Raw genomic sequence first — 14,865 nt, 5'->3', positions numbered from 1 at the left:
GGGACACAATTGTCCTTGCTTCGAATGAATTCCACAATTGCTTGTCACTTTGTTCCTCACAACTCCCTTCGCGGGACGAGTTGTCGTCTGGCTATTTGTAAAGGAATATGCCAGATAGTCAGGCTGCTTTTAAAAGCTCTTGCTTAGGCCAACTCAAGGTCTAAGCTTGTTATCGCACGTCGAATTCAATTTGAGGAACTGAATTCAGTGAACTCTGTAAAACTTATATGGGTCCTTGCTATTCTTCTATTGCTGGGAATGAATTGGCTTATGAATTAGCTCGCAATGGAGCATCGCATGACTTCATTGGCCCTCAGGCAGCTATTCCAATTTCGAAGTGCTGGGTGAAGCTTCAGAAATTCTTGGGCGGCAACTCAGCACCAGCAATATTAGAATAATTTTGAGTCATGTCGTCAAAAAAAAAAAATTGTACATTACTGAGCCATCGCAAAGGTGGCTAAGTATTTAACAAATCTGTCAAAGCAGAATTGCAGTCTCTTGGTAACAACCTTGACTGGTCACTGCCGACTCAACTATCACATGGCAAACATTTGTGTGTGATAGTTGTGATTCCGATGATGGAACTTCTTCTCACCAGATATGTAACTATCCAATCTTCGCGTAATTGCGATTCCAATTACTTGGTTAACACTTATTAAGTGAAACTGATTTCAGAAACCTGAATCTTCAGGACATTCTGTTATTCTTAACCCGCTGTGGTAATGAGCTATAGGCTCTCTTTACGCTCATGCGTTTTGCAGTGTCCTTTTTAGGGCGCTGTTCGAACCCATTGTGATATGGAGCTACATGCTCTCAATTCGCTTATGCGATTTTCCCTCTTCAAGGGACCCCACTCCTATTTCCTCCCATCTTTCCCTTCCCTTTCCTCTCCCATCGGGTAGATGATGAAATAGGCTCAAATATGGCGATGGCACAAATCTCCCAAATGGCGGGGAACGTGCCTCTGGAGCCGGCCTTCTGATACCTGATACCTGATACCAGTTTTGCACAAATTGCATTATTTCTGAGCGAATTTGTTGTACGAAATTTGTGGTAGGTCATAAAGTTCGTACAATAAAAATTTGAAAACATATATTTATTATTGTCGATACGATAAATGATCAGACAATCACTAATTTTATTTGAAATTATAAACTTTAGTATATAAATGTATATAAATTAGTATAAAAATCCGATTTTTGCTGTGGTAGATTTTTGAAAGGGTGATAACCAAGTCCGTGTATATTTAATATAACAAGTAAAAACCTCATGTTTGTGTTGCCTATCCTAAAGTATAAATATTTGACATAAGTAAATTTGAAATGAAATAATGAAAATACCTGAAAATCTATGATTTCGTAAAATATCGTATGTGGAGAGAAAAAACTTGCGTTTTTTTAGAATTTTACCATTTTGGCAAATGTTTTCTAGCAAAGCCAAATGAAATTAAAAAAAAACTTGTGAAACGTCTTAGATACAATGTAATTGAACTCACCACATCGAAGGATTTTGATAAAAACATTTATACTAGTTAAGATCCAACAAAACACAAAAGTAGGGTCTGAGCTGGCTAGTTAAGAATTGATTTTCAAAAACCAAAAATGTCAATGTAAAAGTTTATATATTTATTTTATTTTATTTTATTGATGTACAAGGGGGTCAGGGGCCAAGTCTCCAGCATAAGTTTGAAAACTCACACCGTCCATAATACACTGGGGGGTTTTGGAGTTTGGGAAGTAGGCAACGCAACATCTTTGACCAGAAGGTTCTTTAAGTTTTGCTTCTACTCTTGACTTCCAATACACGTATGAATGATGCAAAGTCAAAAGAACATTAATCAGTCATACATATAGCGGTAGTGAAGTGTTTTGCCTAAGGATATGGGAAAGGAGGGATTTTGGGTGGTGTTTTGTAAATAGCTCTGTGGAACAAGTTTGTTATTAGTTTAAAATTTAGTTAATCTGATTCACCTTGCAATCAGTAATATTTACAAAAACATGATACTTAACTTTTCTCGGCCAATACGCTGCCATGTCTTTCCTCTCCAATGGATTTTTCCTCGTTGTAATGGCGGGTTAGATATGAAAACAAGGATAAAGAGAGAAGAAAAGTTAGTGATTGTTACATGCTTTATTGCTGTATTGGCCTACAATGAAATCATAGAAAATTCGCTCTTTGGATTCCCATGATAACAATCCCCATGCAGCTTACGAGATACTCCATGGCAATGATCACTGTACGCCATGTGCGGCATTCAGGACATCTCAACAATACTGAGGACGAACAACAAAAAATGATTTCAAAAGAGCGAAAACCTCAATGTTTCAATGTAGGACAATTCAGCTTTAATGCATGTGAGAAGTTCTTGGTGATATTCTCACAACGGCCATTCAGAATGGTTCGACGGATGTAGATAAAAGATCATTATGATAAAATTAACGCGACGACATGTTAGTGAACTCAGAACGATTATTGTATTTGCAACTGTTAATTTCGATAGTTAAACTTAGGGTCGGTTATTGTATATAACTTTTAAGATAAGCAGGAGTAAAGCACGAACACGAAGTAATGACCTTCCATCCCATCTTCAAGTGCTCCCCACAAGCACAACACTTCATTCTGGCACTTTAGAACGTCCATATTGTAACTTGTTCACACAAGAAATCTGCCTCGACCGAGTTGGCAGAACGCGCCCATACCCCTTTCTGAACCAAAGGACAGGGATGTAAAAGTTTATATATTTAAACAAAATTTTCACAGGCAGCATTTTAAATGCAAAAAATTAAAAATATTTATTTGTTTGAAAAAAATGTTGTGGTTCTCATTATCAAAGTCGTGCCCATACTTTCTGGAACACCCTATATTCATGTTGCGGAAGCGTAATCTTTACCCACCATTCGAAAGTTACGAGCTTTCGAAGCTTGATAGATTTGGTTCAAAAAAAAAAAAAAAAGATTTGGTTCATTGGATAGAAGTCAGAAAATTTAATACATGAGATATATATAAATCCAGCGATGTAAATTTGGAAAACTATTGTCCTTATGCCTATTATGGCCAGAGGCGGGGTTCGTAATAGGAATGTTTACAAATTTGATCTTTCCTATTTTGGACCCTCCATTTGATTTCCATGTTATCTGTCTAGCTAGGATTATCACAGAAAGCCGAATCATAAAAGGCCGAAGACATACTAGGCTACCACGAAAGGCCGAATACACAGAAGGCCGAATCATAAAAGGCCGAATCACAAAAGGCCGAACCACATAAGGCCGAATTACAAAAAGCCAAATCACAGAAGGCCAAATTATAGTTATGTCGAATCCTTTTTAAATGCTGTCAATCAGTAAATAGTGCAAGTGAGGCCGCCGATGTCTCTGATATCTGAAGCGTATGCATAGCATCGATTCGGTGTTATGTAAGGGACGATCCATTTATTGCGTAAGACAATTTTCGGGATTTTAAATTTATTTTTCATATATTGCTACTATAGTAATCAAAAAGTACGCGAAGAATTTTCTCGATAAATTTACGTTTATTACTTTAATAAAAAAAAACGGAGAAAAAAAATATAGAAAAACGTCCAAATTGACGGCCCGTTAGCAAAAATGCTAAGGGAGTACCGAATAACTTAAGTCATTTGAAGCAAACTAAAAATAATATATTGAAGATTTTTAATATGTATGCACTAGTTTATTTATCGAGCAATCACACTGGTAAACTTCAACTCTTTTCTCTTCAATTACTTATTTTTCTTAAGTGCGCATAGTAAGGAACCATTTTTCAACTATGTTCCTTACCAGTCTTCAAAAAATCCCACTCCAAGAGCTGCTGAGATTAAAAATCATCAGAGCAGGATTTGTTTCGCGCGCATGTGTTGTTCAATTCCAGGCATACAATGAATCACGCCACGTGTATGAGAGGATTGAATCTCAGGATTCGATCCTTGATCGATTGTTAGCCAGTAAAAAGAATCGAGTTAGCATCGATTTTTTCTTTAGAGTTGATTGCAAATTTCAATCTGGCGTGTCAATTTGGATGTTTCTAAAAAATGTCAACACGTAACGAGCTAGAGATATTGCGTCAATTTTTGTTAGCATTTTGACCTCTTTGACTTCTAAAGTAGATGGGACGATTAGACTGATCACTCTTAAACAGAGCATAAAAAAGATGCAATCAGGAATTTTGGAATAGATTCATGAGATATTCAGCAAAAATAGTACTGTGACGGTCAACTCTTTGACTCAATTCACTTCAACACGAATAATAACGACTAATATTTGGGCCAACTTCGTATTCAAGATGAAGAGCATTTCATTTTCATTAGGTTGATTGCCCTTGAGCTCCATGACAGGGATTCAATCCTGGGATTGAATCCTTGTTCAGATCACGCACGCTGAGATTGCAAAAATAAGGATTCAAAACGATCCCACTTATTGAGATGGTTTCAAAGCATGCTTGTTTAAATCTAGGAGTAAAAGGATGATCTTAGAAGACTGTTCCTTACTATGCAGTTATAAAACGTTATTTCCAACATACAATCCCTCCGATAATAAGCCGATATTGAAAGGAACCATCGATTTAACGCCACCATCGAGATATGGATTGAAAATGCTTTGTAAAATTGTTTTAAGGGGACCATCATGATAAGGAAAGATTCAAAAATGACATCCATATTTTTTGAAATTTCTACACTTTACCCCCTCCCTCCCCTGTCGGGCTTTTTACAGTACCGTAATCCGGGGATAAATTGATCACTGGGGCGAATTTGGTCAAGTCGGTACCAAAAAACATTTCCTCCCAAGGATGTTGAAGGTTTCGTTAGCACCACAGACATTCCATGTTTTCTAGTTTATAGATGTCTAATGATGATTTTGAGAACTATTTCATTTTTGTTAGGGTCTGTTTTGCATAGAAATATTTACATTTTTGAAAGGTGTAAGCAATACAGTTGGAAATGTTGGTGCTAAACAATCCACTGGTACTAAACCTACATGTCAACTTTGTGTGTTCAAAATGTTGTGTAAGCTTAAGTATGAACTACTGAACTCATTTTATATATCGTACAGCATAGCAAATATAGTTTTTTGCTAATAAAATCGTTTATTCTTAAATATTGTGTTTATTTCAAGGGAAATTGCCTACATTTAGGCGTATAAGGCAGATTTTCAAAGTTTAATTTTGCAATAAAATTGTCAAATACTCGTTGTAAGAATTTTGACATCATTTTTAGATTCAGGAGAACCAAATTTAGTAGATATGGGAAAATTTTCATTCTTAAATCTGCTTTGTTATATGGTGATCAATTTCGCCCCAGCGTGTCATTTTATTTTTATTTAATTTTAAATCTATTTTATGATATGTTAAATAATAGTTCATGAAAAGTCGATTACATAAACTGATAAAGATTAATGAAGTACTGATTTTGCCGAAATTTATTTGACAATATTTGAATTCCGAAGGATGACACAACAAAAAGTTGTAAAATAGCTATCAATGTGCCCCCGGATTACGGTACCATGCATTGACACATTTTCGTAGACTCCTCCTCCCCCGAACGATGGACGTCATTTGTGAATGCTCTCTAACCATGCAATAACATAATTTTAATTGTTTGTGTAGTTTAATGTGTCAATATCGAGTAATGGAACATCGACTCAGGAGGTTTAATCGTATTTGTAATATATAAATGCCAATAAAGTATTGTTATTGATCTGCAACGATTCCTATCGTTTATTAATTACGCCATGCTTATACAGAGCGGCGATACTTCTCGATTGAGTGATGAACAATACATTAAGAATAGAGCGGTTCCACAGAAAATGACGACTTTTTTCCCAAATTTCATTTTTATATTTTTTGATTTGGATGAAATTTTGCACATGCTTTCTTTATGCCCAAAAATGCCTTTTTGCATCATCGGCTCGCCATTTTGACTCTAGCCTTACTTTTGAGAAGGGCCTAAGAAAAAAATCCTTAATAATTTTCAAAAAAATATTACTTAGAAACGGTTTGTCCGATCAGTTTAATGCCTTCCGCAAAGTTTTAGGTTATTGTTAGTCCCAATCTGGAAAAAAAATATAAAACTTAAATAAGTCATAACTTTTTTGTCCATGATTTCTCCACCTTGACCCACTGTTCAAAAGACTTCATTTTTTGTCTACTTCAACATATAAAAAAAATAAAAAAATCAAAAATACGATTTTTGAGAAAATTGATTTTTAAGCTTTATTTTCGATATATAAAAAATTACAACGTTTTTTTTACAGTGTATATTTTTTCCAGATAGTCCCAACAATAACCTAAAACTTTGCGGAAGACACCAAACTGATCGGACAAACCGTTTCTAAGTTACATTATAATGACCGAAAATTGAAAATTATATCATAATTTTGTATTAAAATCGCTGTATCTTTAAAACGGTAAAAGTTAGCCTGATTTTTCCGTATACCTTTTTTGTTGTAAATTTTGCGTACTTTCATAAAATCGAGTTGAAAAATATTTAAAAAGTTTATTATGACCATATTCAAAAATTCACCTATTTTCAAAAAATCATAACTCTTTTGTCCATGATTTCTCCATTTTGACCCACTGTGCAAAAGACTTCATTTTTTGTCTACTTTAACATATAAAAAAAATCAAAAATACGATTTTTGAGAAAATTGATTTTTAAGCTTTATTTTTGATATATAAAATATTACAACATTTTTTTTACAGTGTATATTTTTTCCAGATAGTCCCAACAATAACCTAAAACTTTGCGGAAGGCACCAAACTGATCGGACAAACCGTTTCTAAGTTATAATTTTTTGAAAATTATTAAGGGTTTTTTTCTTAGGCCCTTCTCAAAAGTAAGGCTACACGCAAAAAAAATGTGCGGTAAAAACTACCATTTTAGGGGGTTAACTTAAACGCTCGCACCGGCAATTTTCAGCAGACCAGAAATGCGCTTGATTTTACCATGTCTGTAGTTGGAATCAGATTGTTGTAAATTATTTTTGTCAAATGTACCAGTAATGCGGTGGGGTGTACCGTAAACATAGTAAATTGGTCTGAATTTCCATGGTAGTTTCAAGGATGGGCGTAGTCAGCTAAAATATTTATTTTTACCACAGAATTTTTTCCCGTGTAGAGTCAAAATGGCGAACCGATGATGCAAAAAGGCTGCTGAAAAAATCATCATTTTGCAACTTGTTGCATAAATAACTATTTTGCAATTCCGTTGCAAATCAATCAACTTTTCATTGAGAAGATGATCAACATAACGGCCTACTTTTCCTATCGAAAAAAGCAGTGCTGAAAAGTGCTACTTTTCAGCACTCTTTTCGGTGCTGAAAAGTAGCACTTTTCAGTACTGTTTTGATAGGCGTCAACTGAATAACCCAGTCTCTTTATGCCATATGTGTTTATTCTGCGCAGCGTGAGAGTCGAGATGAGTCGTTCTCACCTCGGGTGACTTGAGGTGACTAATGCTAATCAAACGGGAGCAAGTCGACAATTTATTGTCACTTCATGCGATTCATCTCACCTAACACTGCGCACAGTATAAGCACAATTGCATCTGATTCATGGATTTACTCTACGTCTGGCGTCAAATGCTGGACGATCCGATCCCACATAAGAATCGCCAGCCTGTGTCGGAACCAGACCGCACAACGGATATAAATGGGTTTATTCTACGAACGGCTTGAAGTCAGAATTGTCAGTTTCTTATAGCTAGGTGACAATTCTCGACTCTAGTGAAGTGACTTTCCTTTTGGTTTACACGGCAAATCTCTTCACTCGAGTCGAGAATTGTCACTTCGCTATACGAGACCGACAATTCTGACTTCAAACCGTTCGTAGAATAAACTAATCTATATCCGTTGTGCGATCTGGTTCTGACACTGGCTGGCGATTCTGATGTGGGATCGGATCATCCAGCATTTGTAGTCAGCCACGGTGTACTATATTGAGAAGGTGATATATTCCGAAAACTGACAGCTACTTGACGACGTCATTCCTATCCACCTCGAACAAATTTGCGAAAAAAATGATCTAGTGGTCCGGAAGGTATATGGTACGATAGGAGTGACGTCACATGTTTACAATCAAACTTGATGTTTACATCAGTAAAGAGCCTGCCTTGTTAATTTTTATGCCGTGGTAGTCAGCTACTGATGGGAGCGAGAAAATTTGTGACATTCATTGGTACTACTGTATCACAGCCTACGTGATTGAAAAATACTGAATTGAAACTTCGGATGACTGTATGACCATGTGGGTTCTCTTGAAATGTTTGTTTGTGCTTTTAAAGTTTATCCAGCTGAAACGGCATTTTTCGAAATAGCAAAAAATGTTGTATGCAACTCGTTGCAAAACTCGATTTTTTCAGCACTCGTTGCATTTATCCAACTCGGCGAGCCTCGTTGGATAAATGTACAACTCGTGCTGAAAAAATCATCATTTTGCAACTTGTTGCATAAATAACTATTTTGGGCATAAAGAAAGCATGTGCAAAATTTCATCCAAATCAAAAAATACAAAAGTAAACCGACATTCGAATTCAAATGGAACCGCTCAATACGAAAATAAGGAACAGGGATCGAAAATCCTAAATTTTGCGTGACGCACTTAATGGATTTACCTTTACGCTTAAACTATTTTTCGTATTTAGTAGAATTGTTCGCATTTCACATATAACAAGCCAGCAACAGGTTCTTATTTATTTCCTTCAAACCCGAACCCGACCCGAATCCGAGACAATAATTGAATACCAAACCCGGACCCGACCCGAACCAAAGAAAACGAAATGTTATTTTTTTATATTTTCTAGTGAAAATTCACAAACAGTCAAAGCTAATTTTCCTTTACACGCAAGTTATGCGAGAATGAGCGGGCTAGTGGTCACTTGGGTTGGAAGCAGTGTTACGATAGATGGGGATACGCTCGAGGTGGTCGACGAGTTCGTCTACCCATAGTTGTTGAGTATACTTGAGAAATTACAAAAATTCAATGTCCTACTTACTTGGATTGATGAAAATTTCGTCGATCGTCACCCGAATCGACTGGCTGCTGACTCGTGGCCCAACCAAACCATCCCCATTGTTGCGATCCATCCAGCTCTGAATGAGTCTATCCCATACGCTCAAAATTTGGCACTTGAGCTTTTTGGCCTGCGTCGGATCCGTATCGTTGAAAATGCCGTCCACATACTGTTCGATGTGGGAACGGCCGTACTTGTACGCGTTGTCGATAATGTTGTCCATCGATTGCATATCTACCGAGAGGGAAAGTTATCATGTTTAGTTTTCAGTATTGAACGTTTAGCTATCTACCGATGGGAAGCATTTCAATCAACTCCGGTCGATGAGTGAGCGTTCGGTTGACCAAATTGCTGCCAAGCTGTGCCACGGCAATTGTTTCCGAATAGATTTGCGCGAAGGCAAATACACTGACCAGCATGACCAGCACGCTGAGGAATCCAATCATGACGATTGAACTGATGTCGTCGATATAGGATCGAATTTTGGCACAAGCGTACCGATGGATGTTTGCGTTGACCCGCAATATTCCGGGCAAACACAGAGGCAGCAGTGCCGAATGGCGAGGAAATAACCAAAGCTTCAGTAATTCCCAATAGTCATGGATTTGCTGAGTAATGCACTGTACCAAACCGAGGTATTCTGCTATGCGCTTGACCACGTGCAGAAATATGGGAATGACACCCAAGAACAAAATCCACGTGTGCATCCAAATGAGTACTGCCCCACAGGCATAGAAGAGTATCCTGAAGTAGGAATCACTTTCCAGTGATTCGTGAGTTCGTTCCATCGTGCTGTTGATGGTAGCGTTTCGAGTATCGTTCATTGTGCTGGATAGCTGAGGAGTCGCGCTAACGTCCAGCTGCATCTTTGATTTTAGCTCTTCGATCCTCGAGCCTTCGGAGGGTTCCACTTTGCTATCGTCCAGCCGGTAACTAGTGACATCCAGCAAACTGTGCCACTTGTCAATGAACCGCGCATTTTTCTCGTCCTTCTGAAGGTTGTAAATGAGACCGATGGCACCGTAGGAGAGTAGTCCCAGGAACACGGGTACTTGGAGGGCTCCCAAGAAGCTACATCCGTACCCCACGATCAGCACCCATAGAAGCTGTCCGATGATCAAGAATGGAGTGGAAAGCTCCGGTTTCCATAGCATATAGACGCTGGCCACGTACAGCACGACGATGATCACCAGCTGAAACGGGAGAAACCAATAGGAGACATATTAGAATATTATTCAGTAAGTGCAAATGAATACAGTAGTTTCTCGATTTTATCACTGCTCATATCAATATCGCTTTATTATATCACTCTCGATTTTAGCACGGTTTTCTGTTCAATTTTATCACGCCACAATAATTGCGTGAAGTTCATCAATTTTACATTTAAAAATAACTACATAACCAACACACCAAAATTGTTTGGATCCGTGATGTTATCGAAAGGGTACTGTACGTCGTCTTTCTATATCATACATGCCGTAATTTATGGACATTCCTGTAAATACTCTTGAGGGTCTATTTCTAAAACATGACCCTACAATGTAGCCGGTCACACCATATTGCAATGAAGTGGTAGAAAATGTCGAAGCTCACCAGATCTGCAACGATGAGCTTATAGCAGCGGTGAAAGCGCTGAAGCTGAACAAATCCCCGGGTCCAGACGGAATCCCCAACGTGGCACTAAAAGCAACGGTCCTGGGGTATTCATATATGGTTAGGAAGGTTGCGCAGAAATGCATGGACGAAGGTCAATTTCCAGAAATAATGGAAAATTCAGAAACTGGTACTGTTGCCGAAGCCAGGAAAACCGTCCGGGGATCCAGGATCATATTGGTCTATATGTTTACTGGATGCACTCGGTAAACTCTTGGAACGAGTTATCCTCAACAGTGAAAGTGAAAGTGAAAGTGAAAAAAGTGAAATGGTGTACGAACGTAGTGTAATCTCGGAACAGGTACTCAAATCCTCGTGCCCAAACTTTAGCTTATCCGGTTGGACAGGATAAAACTACGGGAAGCTTTTCCAACTCAGCTAATCCTTGATGGTAACAGAAGCGATCAAACTCTGGTAAGATTTTTTGTTAATTTGTCATAATATTGTATGAGATGACAGTTATTATTTATCAGGTAAACATTTAGGTTGTTTGACAAACATGACTACAGAGAAAACAAGAGTCAAAAATTATTAGTTTGTATTTTTATGTGTTCGTCGATAAATTGTAATATTAACACCAATTTCAAAATAACCAAGATTGAATATTTTAGGAATTTTACATGAATGAAGTAACGACCCTGATCACCCTGTGCCTAAACCAGAAATTAAAATTTTGTCAAAACCAAATCAACGGTTCAGTACTCCAGTTTTTTCCACTGGTTCTGTTGATATCCCTCGGTAACGAACTGGTATCAAAATGCATATAACTATATTTTTGAAAGAAAAAATTTCATAAATATAAAAATATGTGTTTCCACTTCTAATCTGCTACAGTCCGTAGAGGAAATCACTTAAATTTTATAATATTCCCACTTACAAAATATATAAAACATAAATAAATTCAACTGTTCTATTCAATTTTCATCAGTTTAATTTTTATTTCGAAAGGCTACAAGAAAATATACGTAACAATTATTGCTAAAATTTGAGTGTTCCATACTTTCCATGAGCCGATGTTCCAAGACTTCTGAACAACACTATGGTTGTGAAATCATTGAATCGAGACAAAACCATCATATCCGTCAAAAAGTGTGCAAAATCATTCACTATATGAACTAATTCATACGATAACGTTACGCAGCAATTTCCAGCAGGAAGAAAAGCTTTACTGCGAATCGTGTTTACAAAAAAAAAGACTTCGTCGAACACTTCATTCGGTGATCCAATGTATGTCGGCCAGCATTTAAAACGGAAAAGAAAAAAAAATAGTCGAGCATAAAAGAAAATCGTGGATAAGTACATTGAAATTTCCGAACCCGGCAACTGAATCCACGCCTTGTTTGCAAAATCGGTAAGGCACTGTATTTTACTGCATTTTCAATTACTGAATAAAGCGTCATGATTTCAACCCTGTGAGAATGATTTTGTCGCTTCTAACCACGCTATTTTCATCAATCCTCGATAGTATAGTGGTCAGTATCCCCGCCTGTCACGCGGGAGACCGGGGTTCAATTCCCCGTCGGGGAGGTAAATATTTTTTTCTCTTTGCTGTGAAAACAATAACAGTTCGACATTTCTAACTTATTATTTAAAGAGGACCAATCACTTATTTTAACCGTTTACTCACCATCTGCAACGTCAACGAACCGAGCAAAGCCCGAAACAGCGAGTGCTTCCAAACGATGAAGTTCCACACCGAAAGAAACACCTCGGTCGGGGCAACCCAAACCAGCAGCCGGAGCGTGATCAAGCCCCCGAATCCGATTCCGATGATCTTCAGATGCCCAAGCAGCCACTCGGTCAGGAACTCGCCCAGCGAGTCGATTCCCTGGACGGGAGCGCCCAGCACCCCTAGCAGAAGATGCTTTTCGTCCCGTTCGATTCGCTCGATCCACCGGTTGAGGGCTTCCGCTATGCGTTTTTTGGCCGGAAAGAGAACCGCACCGAACAGGAATGCCCACAGGAGCGGTTTGAAGAACGGAGCTAGGACGAGAGTCACTCCGATGACCACTCCCACCACAGCCACCATCATCACATTGTACAGCGCATTCCGGAGGGGCTTCTCGTGGCCTTGGTTCCGAAGCACCAGCCAAGCATTGAAGAGACCATCGATCGATCGCTTGAACGGTGCCGGACTTGGTCGGGTGCTCATATTTAGTACCTCTTGCTACTCGGGGCGGTGGTCAGTCGAATAAAATAAGCCCAATCGAAAATATTGACGTTATATGAGATTCTCTGCAAATTGTTCTGCGGTCACGCAACAGCTTTTCAATGCACTATACATGCATGATTACACCATCGTTTCGATTAATCGAAATCTCTTCACCGCGTAGTAATGCACAATTATTTTTCAATGCAGTTTATGACTGATTTTTTTTTTCATTACATTTGGCTCGCTCGTGTTTTACAAGTTTTTACAGCGTTCTATTTTTAGCGATGAAATCATAAACAACGTCTGGCTGTCATCTTTCCGCCGATACATCAACAAAATTGGGCACTATATTTCTAAGCAGCATACCTGCAGGCAAGTGAAACACGATGGACATTCGAGCAGTTTGTTGCGGGCAAAACATATGAGCCTACACTGAAATGAATTTTATTGTAGAAACTACTGAATCCATGGTAAAATTAAAAACTGCACCAACGATTTTCAACCGACTACATTGATCTGTTAACTCTACCAAAACATAGTCAACATCACTACACAAGAAAATTTCTTCTGTTGATTTAACCAGAGTTGTAGTATTTTTGACTAGAAACATTCTTGATTTGAGAAGTTTAGCATCATATTTACTTTTGACCACACTGTGTTGTACGGTGGGTGTCACGGATTGAAATACAATGCTTTGTAGTGGATGCTACGATGCTACTATGGACATAGTCAAATTTACTGCACTGCTCAGTGATTTTCACCAGATTAAAGTAAACTTAACAGATTTTTGTAGTCGGTTGAGAATCGTTGGTGCAATTCTTAATTCTACCTTGGATTCGGTAGATTATACAACAAAATTTGTTTGCGTGTATGCATGCTATAAAAAACGTTTGACTTATGTCGTTTTTCTTTATTTGCACCGCCTGCACCGTTTTCCCACCGGTGTAGCAAAAGCTGCACCCAAACCGTTCTTTTATTCCACAGGTAGCACACCGTTTTTGCACTCGATCGCAAACGGTGCAGAAATTTCTACACCCTGATCGAGCTGGGTGTAGCAGGTAGTGCACTCTTTTTACCAATACATGTATGGTTCTTAGCTGTCAGTGGCATTCTTGTTTTGGTTGGTTTTGTTGCGTTCGGTAACGAACAAGCAAGGTTCTACATTTTCGCTCATTTCCGACTGAGCGGATAAAATGGATTTAATTCAGAAAGGATCCTTTCAGAAAGAAAGAAATATTCTAAGCATTTATAAATGAACATCACTACAAGAAATACATATTACATAAGTATAATATGGGAAACTATGAAGCATGAGTAAAAAAAAATCTATGAGTAAATTTCAGAAAATTCAACTGAAAAAAAACGTGCCAAAAGATTCAGTAGCGGCTGGAGCTGTATGTTTCCATATTTTGAACTCGGATTACAAAATCTCTGCTTCTATATTTTTCAAAAACAGTCGATTGCCGAGAATTCGATATTGATTTTTTATTGGCAATGATCGATTTCCATTACTCTTTTCGCATTATTAAAAAATAACGGATTAACCTTTTACATCGTGAGCTAGAAACATTGCGTAAGTATAAATGTTGATGAAGTTATAAGCCAGAGAGAAGATCTGTGAAGTGTTGATATATGAACATTCTTAATTCTAAATAAATTTTCTTGAATCACGTAACATAAATCATGGTTATAAATTCCCAGGGAAAATAAATTTATTTTTGTATACCAAACATTTGTTTTCGTACACGACATAGTAATGCTTTCATCCAGTGCTGTAGAATCGTTAACAAACTATCCAAAAAATGAATCTAATGTTTTTTAATCCCTTACAGCACATTACGAATAACAGAAACAGCTGTTCTATCTGTTTGAAAATTGATATTTTGTTTTGATTGACGCCTTCACTAACACCATCATATGCTGTCAAAATATTGCACCGAAACCGTTCTATTTTCCGGTGTCAATTGTTACACTCGCACGGTGCACCGTCGAGAATAATCGAAAACGACATTATACTGTGCGCTATATTTTCAAGCTGCCC

The 14,865-nt window shown here is 37.8% G+C and overlaps 1 protein-coding gene and 1 non-coding gene across 11 annotated transcripts in view; one reads left to right on the top strand and one right to left on the bottom strand.

Moving 5' to 3' along the window:
- The window catches only part of LOC5577702 (transmembrane protein 245), a 34,317-nt gene extending 21,179 nt beyond the window's left edge, over positions 1–13,138 (bottom strand). For 9 of the 10 annotated variants that reach the window (XM_021855998.1, XM_021855999.1, XM_021856000.1 and 6 more), the window contains exons 1-3: positions 12,300–13,138; positions 9,312–10,212; positions 9,002–9,253 (exon numbers count right to left, since the gene is read on the bottom strand). In XM_021855998.1, the coding sequence (XP_021711690.1) occupies positions 9,002–9,253; positions 9,312–10,212; positions 12,300–12,824 (1,678 nt within the window). In that variant the 5' untranslated portion in view covers positions 12,825–13,138. The remainder of the gene's footprint in view (positions 1–9,001; positions 9,254–9,311; positions 10,213–12,299) is intronic. The other variant, XR_002502784.1, reaches the window with a different exon arrangement.
- Trnad-guc lies at positions 12,128–12,199 on the top strand. Its single transcript has one exon. It is a non-coding gene; the product is annotated as a tRNA-Asp (tRNA).
- Positions 13,139–14,865: the final 1,727 nt, after the last annotated feature.

This window comes from Aedes aegypti, chromosome 1, assembly GCF_002204515.2.
Source record: "Aedes aegypti strain LVP_AGWG chromosome 1, AaegL5.0 Primary Assembly, whole genome shotgun sequence".
Taxonomy (NCBI): domain Eukaryota; kingdom Metazoa; phylum Arthropoda; class Insecta; order Diptera; family Culicidae; genus Aedes; species Aedes aegypti.
This window is presented reverse-complemented; position numbering and strand designations above follow the sequence as displayed.